Raw genomic sequence first — 13,029 nt, 5'->3', positions numbered from 1 at the left:
GGCTCTAAACAGTGGCGACAGTCCTATTGCTTTAGCGACAGTCCAGTTCTCTTGCTCGAGTCATCACGACGAGTCTAATTCACAGTCTACTAATCAGTTTATCAATTTATTAATGGTTCAAACCATGTTTAAGTCTTTAATTGAGTTTAGGCACTTAAAGTCCAATGGTCATACACTAAGAGTCAAAGACCTTGTTTAATTAATTAATTAATTAATTTGAACTAATGAAAAAGGCCTAAAGTCGAGTCATAGTTCCTTTTAGTCAACCCGGATTTTTATTCCCGTATACTGCACATGCGTCAACTTGTTTTGGTCATAGCCAGAGTCGAGTCACAGTCTGCCTTCTTGCTTTGACCATTTCTAGCGTTGTTGGCTCGATTTTGCTTATTGATTGAGTCATTTCTCACTTTTCTGAACCCATATGTGTTCTACATATGGAAATAACCCTCTGGGGGTTCCTGCTTCACCTGCCCAATGGAATATTCCACTATCATGTGCAAAGTTCAGATTTGGGTACGTGTAATGTTTGTGAAATTCAATTTTTACTACGAATTGATTTGAAATCAATTTATTACTGATTTTTAATGTAACATAAAATTGCTGAATTGTTGTTTTGTTTCTTAAATCAATTAAAATTCCTTGAAATTTCAAACTCTATATAATTTGCCCAATTTGATTGATTTGGATGAAAAAAAAAATGATTTCACATATTAAAGTGTCAATTAAGCTTGGTTTACCTTTGATTAAGCTTCACAACTTGAATTCTCGATTGTAATTATTCAGAAGTTGATACAAAATACACGAAAGCGTGTGGTGATGGTGGTTGTCGTGGGAAACGAGAGAGATTGGTAGCCATGATGGTGGGAAGAAGAGAAAGAGTGTTGGTGGTGGAGGTGGCGACGTAACGGCTATATAACATGCGGTGGTGGTGACGAAGAAGCTAGAGATTGGATAGTGTTGGTGGGGAGAAGAGAGAGAATGTTTGAGGTTGAAGATGGTAGGTTGGGTTTAAAATTGAAACCTCAACATTAACATTTTTTATCACAAATGTGCGTGGGAAGTTATGAGACATTTGATGGTGGCAGTGGTGGTGTTGGGGAGAGGATAGAGAATGTTGAGGTTGAGGATGATGGGTATAGTTTATTTTCAGAACATCTACCTTAACATATTAGAACATACATGTTGAGGTTGAGGATGATGGGTATAGTCTATTTTCACGATTTTCCCTATGAAACAAATACTCTGCATGCTTAGTTTGTGGATTTGCAGAAGAATTACATATAATTTGGAGATTTTTCACAGAGTTGGTTTTTTTTTAATGAACGTTGTTGGTGAAATGAAGTCAGGGAAAAAAAATCAAGGCTTTAGTATAAAAAGTGGAAAAAAAAATCAAGTCAGGAAATTTGACCGGAATCTGACAATGGGTGGTTATTTCTAACTTTATTTTGTTTATGGGGTGGTTATTTAAAATATTAAAAAAAAAAAGGGGTGATTATTTCAAAATAGTGTGATTTGAGGGGTGATTATTTCAAAAAAATCCTTTTAAATAATACGGAGTACTGTATTATAGTTATAAGCAAACAACAAACATAATCTAGTTCCATGCATGAAGTCAATGCAGACTTTTTCAAATAATACAAACTTCTGGTTTTAATTATTTGACAACGCTGGGAAATAGGAATATACAAAAACGTCGTCTTTCCTCTGTTTTATATGCATAAAAGCTTCGTGAAGAAATTCAAGTGAGTAGATAAAAAATAAAAATAAAAAAAAAAATGTCTGAAATGATGGCCATTGCAAATCCCATCAACAACACTGGAGATCGTCAAAGGTTAGTATCCAGTTCAGTAGTTTATTTGTTTTTTGTTTAGTTGTTTTCCGGTACTAGCTTCATCTAGTATTTATTGCTGATTTGCTCAATTATTAATTGATTGAAACTTGTTTAATTGATTAAAAGATTTGAACAAATTGTATAATTTATTACGGAGTGAAGTCTAATTTTACTAATTCATTATTGTAAGACAGGGCTACAATGAAATTATTGATTTTTACCAAATACTTGTATTATATTTCTTGGTTTGCTAATTTATAATCTCATCCATTAATATCTTTAATTATCAATGAATAAAAACATTTTACATCAATATATTTCTCCTTAACTATGGAGTACAGAACAAAGTATAAATCATCTTAGTATAATGTATTGGTGCATAATTGTATAAAATCAAGTATTGTAAGTAAAAATAATTGAATTATTTTTTTAACCTTTGAATAATCGTTAAAACTCCGCCAGTGGGTTTCCCGCTGCCAGTCCCAAGCCTGGATAAAGGAGGAGGGTTACGGTAGGCCAGTGACAGCCAGTATAAAACTTCGTCACATCCCATGACATGAGCCAAACAGATATTTTCGTGGGGGCGTTCCCTACTCAGCGACGCGCTGCACTTCCTAGACCCGGGTGTAGTGATAAGTATGCAAGGGTTGCTAGGTCGTCGCCCAGAAGCGACGCGCCACATTGCCCGAGTGTGGTGTCAAATGAGCAAGGGCGTGCCATTGGGGCGTTCCCTACTGAGCGACGCGCTGCACTTCCCAGACCCGGGTGCAGTGATAAGTATGTAAGGGTTGCTAGGTCGTCGCCCAGAAGCGACGCGCCATATTGCCCAATTGTGGTGTCAAATAATCAAGGGCTTGGAGTTGGGATCAGGAGGGAGCGTGGGAGAAAAGAATTTAGTTTGCGGATTGGTTCTTGGAATGTGGGGTCTCTTACGGGAAAATCAGCAGAATTGGTAGAAGTAATGAAAAGACGACGCGTGAACATCATGTGCCTCCAAGAGACAAGATGGACAGGAGAAGGAGCTCGAGGCTTGGTTTTGGGGTATAAGGTATGGTATGTTGGGCAAGAAACGAGCCACAGAACAAGGAATGGTGGAGCTAGGAACGGAGTTGGTGTGGTTCTCGATGAGAGGTTGGCAAAAGAGGTGATCGAGGTCTATCGGAAGAACGATAGGTTGATAAGGCTGAAGTTGCTATGTGGCAAGGAGATTGTGAATGTTATCAGTGCTTATGCTCCCCAAGTGGGTTTAGATGCAGAAGAGAAACGACAATTTTGGGAGGACCTAGACGAGGTGGTGCAGGGTGTCCACCACTCAGAGAAGTTATATATTGGAGGGGATCTAAATGGGCACGTTGGGGCGAGCCGAGATGGCTATGAGAGTGTCCATGGAGGCTTTGGGTATGGGCAGAGGGACGCCGGTGGTGAAGCTATTATGGATTTTGCCCAATCATATGATTTAATTTTGGCTAATACTTGGTTTAAGAAGAGGGATTCACACTTGATAACTTTTCGGAATGGAGCAAATGCAACTCAAATAGACTTCCTGCTCACAAGGAGCATAGATAGACAAAGTTGCATAAACTGTAAGGTTATCCCAGGGGAGAGTGTGGTCACCCAACACCGGCTATTGGTAATGACTATTCGTCTGAAAGAGAAGGCGAAGAAAAAAGTTAGACAAGAAGAACCAAGGATAAGATGGTGGACCCTAAGGGATGCAAAAGCTAAGGTTTTTACAGAAAAGGTAATTGAAGAAGCGGATTGGGATGGAGAGGTGGATCCGGACATGACTTGGTTACGAATGAAGAACTGTTTCCTAAGAGTGGTCAAAGAGGTCTTAGGGGAAGTAAGGGGAAGAACTTCGGTACAGAGAGATACTTCGTGGTGGAATGAAGAGGTGAAAGCAGTAATTAAGCAAAAAAGGGAATGCTATCAAGCCTTAGGAAAATGTAGGAGTGATGAAACCTTTGCAGCGTATAAGGAGGCTAAGAGTAAGGCAAAGGCAGCTGTTCGCCAAGCAAAAGAAAAGGCATATCAGGAGGTTTATGAAAAGCTTGATTCCAAGGAGGGAGAAAGGATCATTTATAAGATGGCAAAGAGAAGACAAGAGGCAAGGAAGGATATTGGCATGGTGAAGTGTGTCAAAGATAAGAACCAAATGGTCCTAGTGCAAGAGGAGGGCATCAAGGACAGGTGGAAGGGGTACTTCGATGAATTATTTAATGGAAGTAATGGAGTTGTGATAGGAGATACCTCTATGAGTGATGAAGAAATCAACATGGAGTATGTGCGAAGGATTAGGAGAGTAGAGGTGGAGATTGCACTGAGGAAGATGAAACCTAAGAAGGCGGTTGGCCCTGATGGGGTACCGATAGAGGTGTGGAGGTGTTTGGGTAAGATTGGTATTGATTGGTTAACAAACCTTTTCAACAAGATATGGACGGCTACAAGGATCCCACAAGATTGGAGGAAGAGCACCTTGGTCCCGGTTTATAAAAACAAAGGAGACGCTCAAGATTGTTCTAACTATCGAGGAATTAAGCTTATGAGCCATACTATGAAGTTGTGGGAAAGGGTGATTGAACAAAGGTTGAGGGCATGCACAAGCATTTCAGATAACCAATTTGGTTTTATGCCTGGGAGATCTACTATGGAGGCAATCCATTTGATAAGACAAATGATGGAGTTTTATAGGGTAAAGAAGAAAGATCTTCATATGGTCTTTATTGATTTAGAGAAGGCATATGACAAGGTGCCAAGAGAGATACTTTGGTGGGCAATGTTGAAGAAAGGTATCCCACGAAGGTATGTAGACCTAGTTAAGGATATGTATCGGGATGTGTCAACAAATGTGAGGACATGCGGAGGGTTGACAAAAGATTTCCCTATTACAATCGGATTGCATCAAGGGTCTGCATTAAGCCCTTTTCTTTTTGCAACGGTTCTAGATGAATTAACTAGACCAATTCAAGATGAGGTTCCATGGTGTATGCTGTTCGCAGATGATATCGTTTTGGTGGATGAGACTAAGGATGGGGTTAATGTCAAGTTGGAGCAATGGAGGCAAAGGTTGGAATCTAGAGGGTTTAAGCTAAGTCGGAGTAAGACTGAATATTTGGTATGTCGTTTTGGCACTCAGAGGGGGACAAGCAATGAAGTGGTGAGTTTGGATGGAAAGGATTTGACCATGAGTGAATGTTTTAAGTACCTAGGGTCGATCATCCAGAAGAATGGTGACATTGATCAAGACGTGACCCACAGGATTAAGTCAGGGTGGCTTAAATGGAGAGCGGCCACGGGAGTGTTATGCGACCGCAGCATTCCCTTAAAGTTGAAGGGAAAATTCTACAGGACTGCCATAAGACCAGTGTTGCTCTATGGTACAGAATGTTGGGCTTCTAAGAAAGAGCATATTAAAAAGATGGAGGTTACGGAAATGCGCATGTTAAGGTGGATGTGTGGAAACACTTTAAGAGATAGAATCAGAAATGAGGTTATTCGCAAGAAAGTAGGTGTGGCGGGCATTGTAGATAAATTAAGGGAAAATCGTCTGCGTTGGTTTGGACATGTAAGACGGAGACCCGAGGGTGCACCGGTGCGAAGAGTGGAAGAGTGGGACCATGGAGGGATTAAACGAGGAAGAGGGAGACCAAAGATGACTTGGTTGGAAGGAGTGAGGAAGGATATGAAGTGCATGGATTTACGTGAGGATGAAGTTTTGGATCGTAAGGGATGGAGGAGAAAGATTTATGTTGATGACTACACGGAATAATCAAATTTGGTTCATGTTAGCCGACCCCACTTTTGGGATTAAGGCTTTGATTGATTGATTGAATAATCGTTAAGAAATTTATAGTGTTTTCTATTTTCAATGGAAATATGGAATCATCATGTTTCTGCGAAATTCGCATATAAACAAGCTGAGTTGAAATGTCATCTCATTAATAATTATGAAATCATTGCTTACTAAGTTGAAAATGCTGCTTTTCCTTGAATTTAATTTTTGGGTGCTTGACTAGGAGGAGTAAAAGTTGAACTTTTCAGATTTTGTGTATGCACATTTTCGACAAATTACAATAGTTTTTGAATTGTTTTGTCAAATGTGAGAAAACAGAGAAATGGATGAAACTCTTAATAGTTTTGGAAACAAGTTCATAGATAACTTAGGCTAATAGGCTTACTAGTTGCAATCGCGGTTTAGGAGTGGCAAGATCACCCTGTTTCATGGTATAACAGAGTGAAACAGCGATAGTTCTTTCTTTGTCGAAAGAAACATCTACTGAGTTTCTCGGAGTGACGGGTCAAATAAAGGCGGGAATATGGTTATAACGTTGACTTACCGAGAGGTGAGATGTTTCATCAATATGGGTCAACGAATCAGATTTGGGTTAGATACTTAGATTTTGGGTCGTTTCGATCGAGTTGTTTGGGTCATTACAGAATATGATAAAATGGGTTAAGTCGAGTGTATTTCAGGTCATTTGTGTCAAGACCAATTTGGATCCTGTCTCAATAACTCGAGTTTGGAATCAGATTACATACCGGATTGGATTAAGATTTGATAGGTATAAATGTTACTCATGGTGTTGGAGTGTGGGTAGATCTTAGGTTATACCCGCCCCAAAACCAACCTACCCATAGTCCATACCCATTTTACACCTTTGTAAAAAATGTTCCTTATTTTTTTTTTTTTTTTTTTACTAATACAAAAATGTTACTTCAAATTGAGGGTCCATTAATTTTCAATTTTTTTTTTTATTTTCATTTTCATTCCACTATTCCACTTAGTAAAAAGCGAAAATTTAACAATTGAGTAGAGCTGATCAAAGTAAGCCCAAATTTGGGCGGAATTTAGGCAGTATTTTTCGACCTAAAATCAAATCGGGCACAGTCCGAATCAATTTTTAAAATTTTTTTTGTGCGGGCTTGAGAATGCATTTAATTCTTATTTCATTTTTTAGCCCGTATTGAAAATAGCCTGAAAAGCCCGCCCGACCATTTTGTATTGGTTTGAAACGAAAATTTTGGCCCGAAGCTAGGCTCGGCCCGACCCAACTCAAGAAATGGCCATAATTTTATGCCCCGGCTAGGCCCAACCCACCATTGATCAGGTCTACAATTGAGGGTCCATTTGTTTTCATTTTATTTTTGTTTTTTTTAATAAAAATAAGGTTAATTTGACTTTTACTACTTACTTTGCATTTTGCTATTTATCTAATATTTAAGTTTATTTTATTACCACAAAAAACACAAAAATATGAATTTACTTTCAATTAGGGTTTCGTTAGTGGTCATCTAATAAATTTTTTTCCTCGATTACGTGCCAAAAAAAGTTATGTTAAGGTTTTAATGGGCCATTTGGACCTTATGGAACCAAATCATGTTCGGAATTGGCAAAAATTAACTTATTACGTGTCTCGTTTTGCATATCGAAAATGTATCGATTTACGTGTAATAATTCTTTTTGTTGTAAAAATTGCTTGCTCAGGTAAAGTTTTATGTGTCATTTTAGCCTTTAAGAATCCAAATTGAGCTTGAAATCGACAAAAAAAATAACGTAATTAATGTTACTCCCTTCGTGTTTTTTTAAGTGTTACACTTCCCATTTCCGGCCGTGTTTATTTAAGTGTTACACTTCCTTTTTTAGCAAAAAGCTACATTAAAATATTATATCTCTCTCCTCTCATGGTCCCCACCCAAACCCACTACTACTTTTTTTATTACTCCGTATATCTTTCATCTCACATTCATTACTTTTCAATAAAGTATTGACCCCACTATTTTCTTTTTTTACAATTTTTTAATACTCCAACTACTCCACTTACCTCTTATTTTATTTAAATCAATTAAATTGCCTAAAACTATGTGCCGGTCAAACTGTAACATTTAAAAAAACACGGAGGGAGTACGTTGTATTTGTTTGAATTGACATTATTATTGAACTCAGAATATAATATACTACAAAAAACACTATAACATTTATACTACTAATACACAAATGTTCTAAAATAAAAATTTATTATTATTATTATTATTATTATTATTATTATTATTATTATTATTATTATTATTATTATTATTATTATTATTATTATTATTATTATACTTTTACCTCTTAAATTTTCAATTACCATCATAACCCTTTGCTTTTATATGACACCCACTCTAATTTGTGGTTTTTTTTTTTTTTTTTTTTTTTTTTTTTTTTTTTTTTTTTTGTAGTGAGGATAACAACAGTCCAATCCGACTGACATGGACTGCTGGAGCATTTGCATTTCTTATACAAGTGCTAGGCATGCTTCTACAAGTGAAATATCAAGGAGAAGTCATCAATATCTTTGAGAAACACCCAATAATAGTGGACTCTTTCATAATTGTTCTGATTTTTTATGTTTTAGCAATGTTAGCTACTCATGAATCTAGATACAATAACTACCTTTTAATATTAAACTATACTACTAGTCTATTGGGAGCTCTAGCAAATAGCATACTCTTATATATGTTAGATATAACTCTTGGATGGCTGGCACTAATCATCTGGTTCCTTAGCTTCTTCATGGTCGTAGCTTGGGCTATCCGTGCTTATCTAAACAACTTGATTCATTGTGCAATATTTACAACATTTGCTTTGTTGAACACGTTACGTTATCATCAGGGTACAACACAAGAAGTTTACCGAGCACCAATATAAATTGTACTAAGCAAGGCCTTACAATAATGTTGATGTGTGTATTTTTCATTCGCTCTTTCTTTGGATATTATATGTGGGGAAACAATTTGACTCTTTTACTAGCATATTACAAAATACGAGTGTAATTTATTAGAGATAACCTGCTAGAGTTCGTTGGAATAAAATGAGTTTGATGAAAAATATATAAAATATACTTGTATATAAATAAACGTTGTCCTATGACTAGTTTATTCTTTTAATTGTTAACTAGTTTAATTTCCGTGTAATGCATAGTTTTAAACATGCAAACACACTGTAAGATTTTTTTATAATACGGAGGAAGAAAGTTTTTTACTCCATAAATTTTTTTTGTATACATGATAAGTAATTTCTAGTGTAACATATTACTTGTAAAATATACACAAAAAAATAAAAAAAATAAAATAAAAAATCACAATGAACACTTTTGAATAGGAAACACATTTCACCTAGCTTGGGTGGATATTTGGAGTATGGAGGTATCCCTAAAAGGGTAACATTTCTATGGAGATTGTGCATGAAATCATGAATACGCTACCTACTAAAGCTCTCTTAAAGGCTAGGCACATAATGACATAATTTACAACGCTAGTTGTCCAAGGTGTGGGGTGGAAAACGAGACAAGTTCCCAAGCTATGTTTAATTGTGGCAGAATGCAAGACTTGTGGGTGGATGAAGATGTTCTTGGCTGCTTGATGATCGTAGTAGTGGGTCAACGATTCAATGTGTGACTGGTTGGTAAGTTGGAGTGCAAGTGCAACGTATGTACTCCAAACTCTATCTATTCTTCTTGCAAGAGTGGATAGGTTAGTAGATGATTATGGAGAAATGATCTATAAGAAAGCCCATGGAAGCAGCAAGAAGAGTCCTGCTATATGGGTGGCTCCTCCTCATGGCGTGATTAAGGTGAATGCTGATGCGAGTTTAGCTAGGGAAGGTTGGGCGGGAATGGGTGCAGTTGCCGCGACTCAGACTGGTGGTGTGCTATTTGCTGCCACTTGAAGAGTTAAAGCGTAGTGGCCACCCAAAATTATTGCTGAAGATAATGGACTCCTCAATTCCTCATAGCAAGTAAGCTAACACGACAATATGGCTACGAGCCTACGATGATGTGATTTTATCCGATTGCCAAGTTCAGATCAATTGTTTGTCAGAGGAGCTGTGTACTCTGACTTCGATGGTGTTTTGGATGGTATCAGTAGTGCTTTTAAGTCATTTTGTGGTCTCATGTGAAGCGGGGATTTTTTGCTCATCATCTCACTAAGTTAATTCCGTTATTGTCCTAGGAAGATTTCCCATGGCCTTATGTATCCGACGTTTCTCAAAAAGTAAGAAACAGAGAAAGTGCATATAAATATGTAGTATCTAAAAATATAGCGTGCTGTTACAATGGATGCAAGAAAGATGAAATAAACCATCATGATATTCAACGCATAAACTAAGAATACAGAGTAATGTGTTAGCTACATGCACGTGAGAAAGTAATCTTAACACAAAACACTAGCTACTGAAAAACCAGATTCAAGGCGTCTTTACTAATACACTGGTGCATCAATTTCACTTAGATCGATAGGTTTGAATATTGTATCTCTGAACGACTTGAATTCTTCCATCATTTTAGCATTTGTCGTAAGCATGTCTAAACCTTCAAACTTGTCCTTATGATGTAGATGTGATAAGCAGTTAGAAGGTTGGCTGAGAAGCTGAATAGCATATTTTCTCAAGATAGGAAGCCCAAGGCCAAATTTATACCATGTAACTGTTCAAAGTTGATGAAAGATTAATACGGAGTAACATTTTACAAAATCAATTGAATGGCAAAACAAAACATACTCTTCTTAATATATGTAGACTTAAGTACTTAACATACCAGGGTGACATGTTTCAAGCTCTGATGTTGCCCTCTCTGTGAACAAAGATGAGTCATACCGAGTGTATACCAAGAATTGTTCCGCGAATGCATCTTTTTCTGACACCGCCAACCATTTGTACAAGTAACATATACCCGGTTCAAAAATGTTAAGATCAATCGTGACAATGGGAGACAAATAAACTGGATTTAAATAGGCGGCTGCAATATGCATAGGCGTGATTAGAACTTCTTTCAGCTGTCTAAATAAATTTCGTAGTACGTTGAATTTTGTTGGCTTGTTAACATAGCAATCCTCAATCCTTTGTCCAGCCTTCTCTATTGCTCCAAAAAAGTAGCCTATGTTAGGGACAAAGCTATCAAAGACACACAGAATTCGAATGAGTGGTCCAATTGCATCTAAGACCTCTTCCCCCTCTTGCCAAAACTTCTCTTGATTTATAATATGTGACAACACTGTACTTTCAGATTGGCTTACGAAAGCTCTCTGTAATTTTGTCTTACACTGCATAACTTCTTGGAGCTTCCAAAATGGATTGTCATGTATGAATTTATCAGCCTTTTCTTTTCTTCTCAGCATTAAGCTTCCTGATTCAGCTGTAGTGAGAAAATTATATGCATACTCTGCATCAATTAATAGGTCAACGAGCCATTGGCTTCTCTTACACATATTGTGCAACAGGTTTATAATCTCAGAAGGTGCACAAACGTGTACTGTGGATCTGAAGAAACGTCTGTGAGAATGTAATGTATCACTATTAGCATATAACATAAGATTCTCATCTAAAGTCTTTTCTCGATTAACATCATAAAATGTTTGTAAGGCTTCCTTTTTCATAGCCTTTTCCGTTACATAGAGCAATTGCTGAAGACTTGACTGACTGGAAGAGCTGTGAGATAGATCACGAGGATTGAAATAAATCACTCCTTTCGGACAATAAACAGTATAGCCCAAAATGTCATATCGATCAACACTATCACCGTATTCCTCATCCTTTACATGAATCTTTACTGTACAGCCAGTGCTACTCCACGACTCACGAACGCTTTGTATGTATTGCTCAATTTCCTTTTCAAGAATGGGGAGTGAATTTGAAACCAGACCCGAGTAAGATGGAGGTTCATAATTAGGTCCAGAACTTGCAATTGCACTCACTAAGGTCCTAAAGTATGGTTTATCAAAAGTCTCCAAGGGAATGCTGTTCACAATTAAGAATTTAGCAAGCAAATTATCCATTTCAACCTCACTTCCAACATACCGCGATGTTGAAACAGGAGGATGAGCTGATTTACTAGGGATGTGTTGCCTTTCTGGAGAGCTACTCGTGCTTCGAGTGACACCAAAACAAATTTCAGCAATTTGCTCAGCTAGTGCAGAGGGCACATTTGGACAAGGACTAATACCACTTCCAGATTTTCCAGATAAATGTGCTTTAATCCTTGAAGCTCCTCCAGTATAAAATGTTTGGCAGTAGCTACAAATGAATCCACCCTCTGTTTCTACCACATGCTGCCATATTTGGTCCTTCCTTCTACCCGTTTTTCTCTGCATATACACATTTTAGATGACATACAAAAATGACAAATCATCAGCCTTAGGATGAATTCATATCTCAATTCACAATTTCACATCAACCCATTTTCTCTGCGTATTATACAATCCATCTCTTACACTGTACATTATTTCTCCTAGTATCCGCCACAAGTTAGATCATACACTTCATATGCATAGAAAGTTAGGAGCAACGTAACGTTAAAACAAAAATCATATCTCAGTTCCTTTTCACAAATATCACAATAGAAATTGAAACTTTCTCATAGATAATTAAAAATAAAAAATAAACACAAAAAAAAACAAAAAATTATCAGTGTCAAATGACAAATCTTATGGGAAACTACCTTATTAAAATTTATTTTTGCAAAAAATAAATATACATAGTATATGATTTTGTACCTCCGTTCTTTGTTCTTAGTTGACATATATTCTTCTTTCGGAAGTTTATTTTTGGAAATTTTGACAATTACCACCTTCTGTTATGTCTGTTTTAGCAATTACCACCTTCTATTTTTTTTTTTTTTTTGAAAATTACCACCTTCTACTTTCAAAAACATCAAAAGGTACCACCTTCTTGCCTCCCAACTACTACATGACGTCATTTTGGGATCATTTTTTCCCATTCCTCCCTATTTCCCTCACATATCTCATTCGTAACTCAATTCTCATCCCCCCTTTCACTTTTTTCCCCCCAAACAATGAAAAACGCTTCATTTCACTCCTCCAAATCAAAATTGACGAACAATTATTGGTGGTTTGGGGGAAAAAAAGTGAAAGGGGAGATGTGAATTCAAATAGGAATGAGAAATGTGAGGGAAATAGGGAGAAAAAGAAAAGAATGGGCCCAAAATGACGTCACGTGGTAGTTGGGGGGCAAGAAGGTGGTAATTTTTGATGTTTTTGAAAATAGAAGGTGGTAATTTTCAAATAAAAAAATAGAAGGTGGTAATTGCTAAAATGGACATAACAGAAGGTGATAATTGTCAAAATTTCCTTTATTTTTAGTTGCCATGTTTTTTTAGTTGAGTTTTATACCTTGCATTTGTTAGTGTACCAATGTATAAGCT

General features: G+C 36.9%; 1 protein-coding gene across 1 annotated transcript; it reads right to left on the bottom strand.

Annotated features, from left to right (window-relative positions):
* Positions 1-10,072: 10,072 nt before the first annotated feature.
* On the bottom strand, positions 10,073-12,088 carry LOC145600360 (uncharacterized). The gene is made up of 3 exons (XM_081656265.1): positions 12,080-12,088; positions 10,408-11,953; positions 10,073-10,296 (listed from the first exon to the last, which is right to left on the bottom strand). The coding sequence occupies exons 1-3, from the start codon at positions 12,086-12,088 to the stop codon at positions 10,073-10,075; spliced, it is 1,779 nt and encodes a 592-aa protein (XP_081512391.1).
* Positions 12,089-13,029: the final 941 nt, after the last annotated feature.

Source organism: Chenopodium album, chromosome 21 (genome assembly GCF_948465745.1).
Source record: "Chenopodium album chromosome 21, dcCheAlbu1.1, whole genome shotgun sequence".
NCBI classification, from domain to species: domain Eukaryota; kingdom Viridiplantae; phylum Streptophyta; class Magnoliopsida; order Caryophyllales; family Amaranthaceae; genus Chenopodium; species Chenopodium album.
The sequence above is the reverse complement of the archived record's forward strand: the minus strand, read 5'-3'. Positions and strand labels throughout refer to the sequence as shown.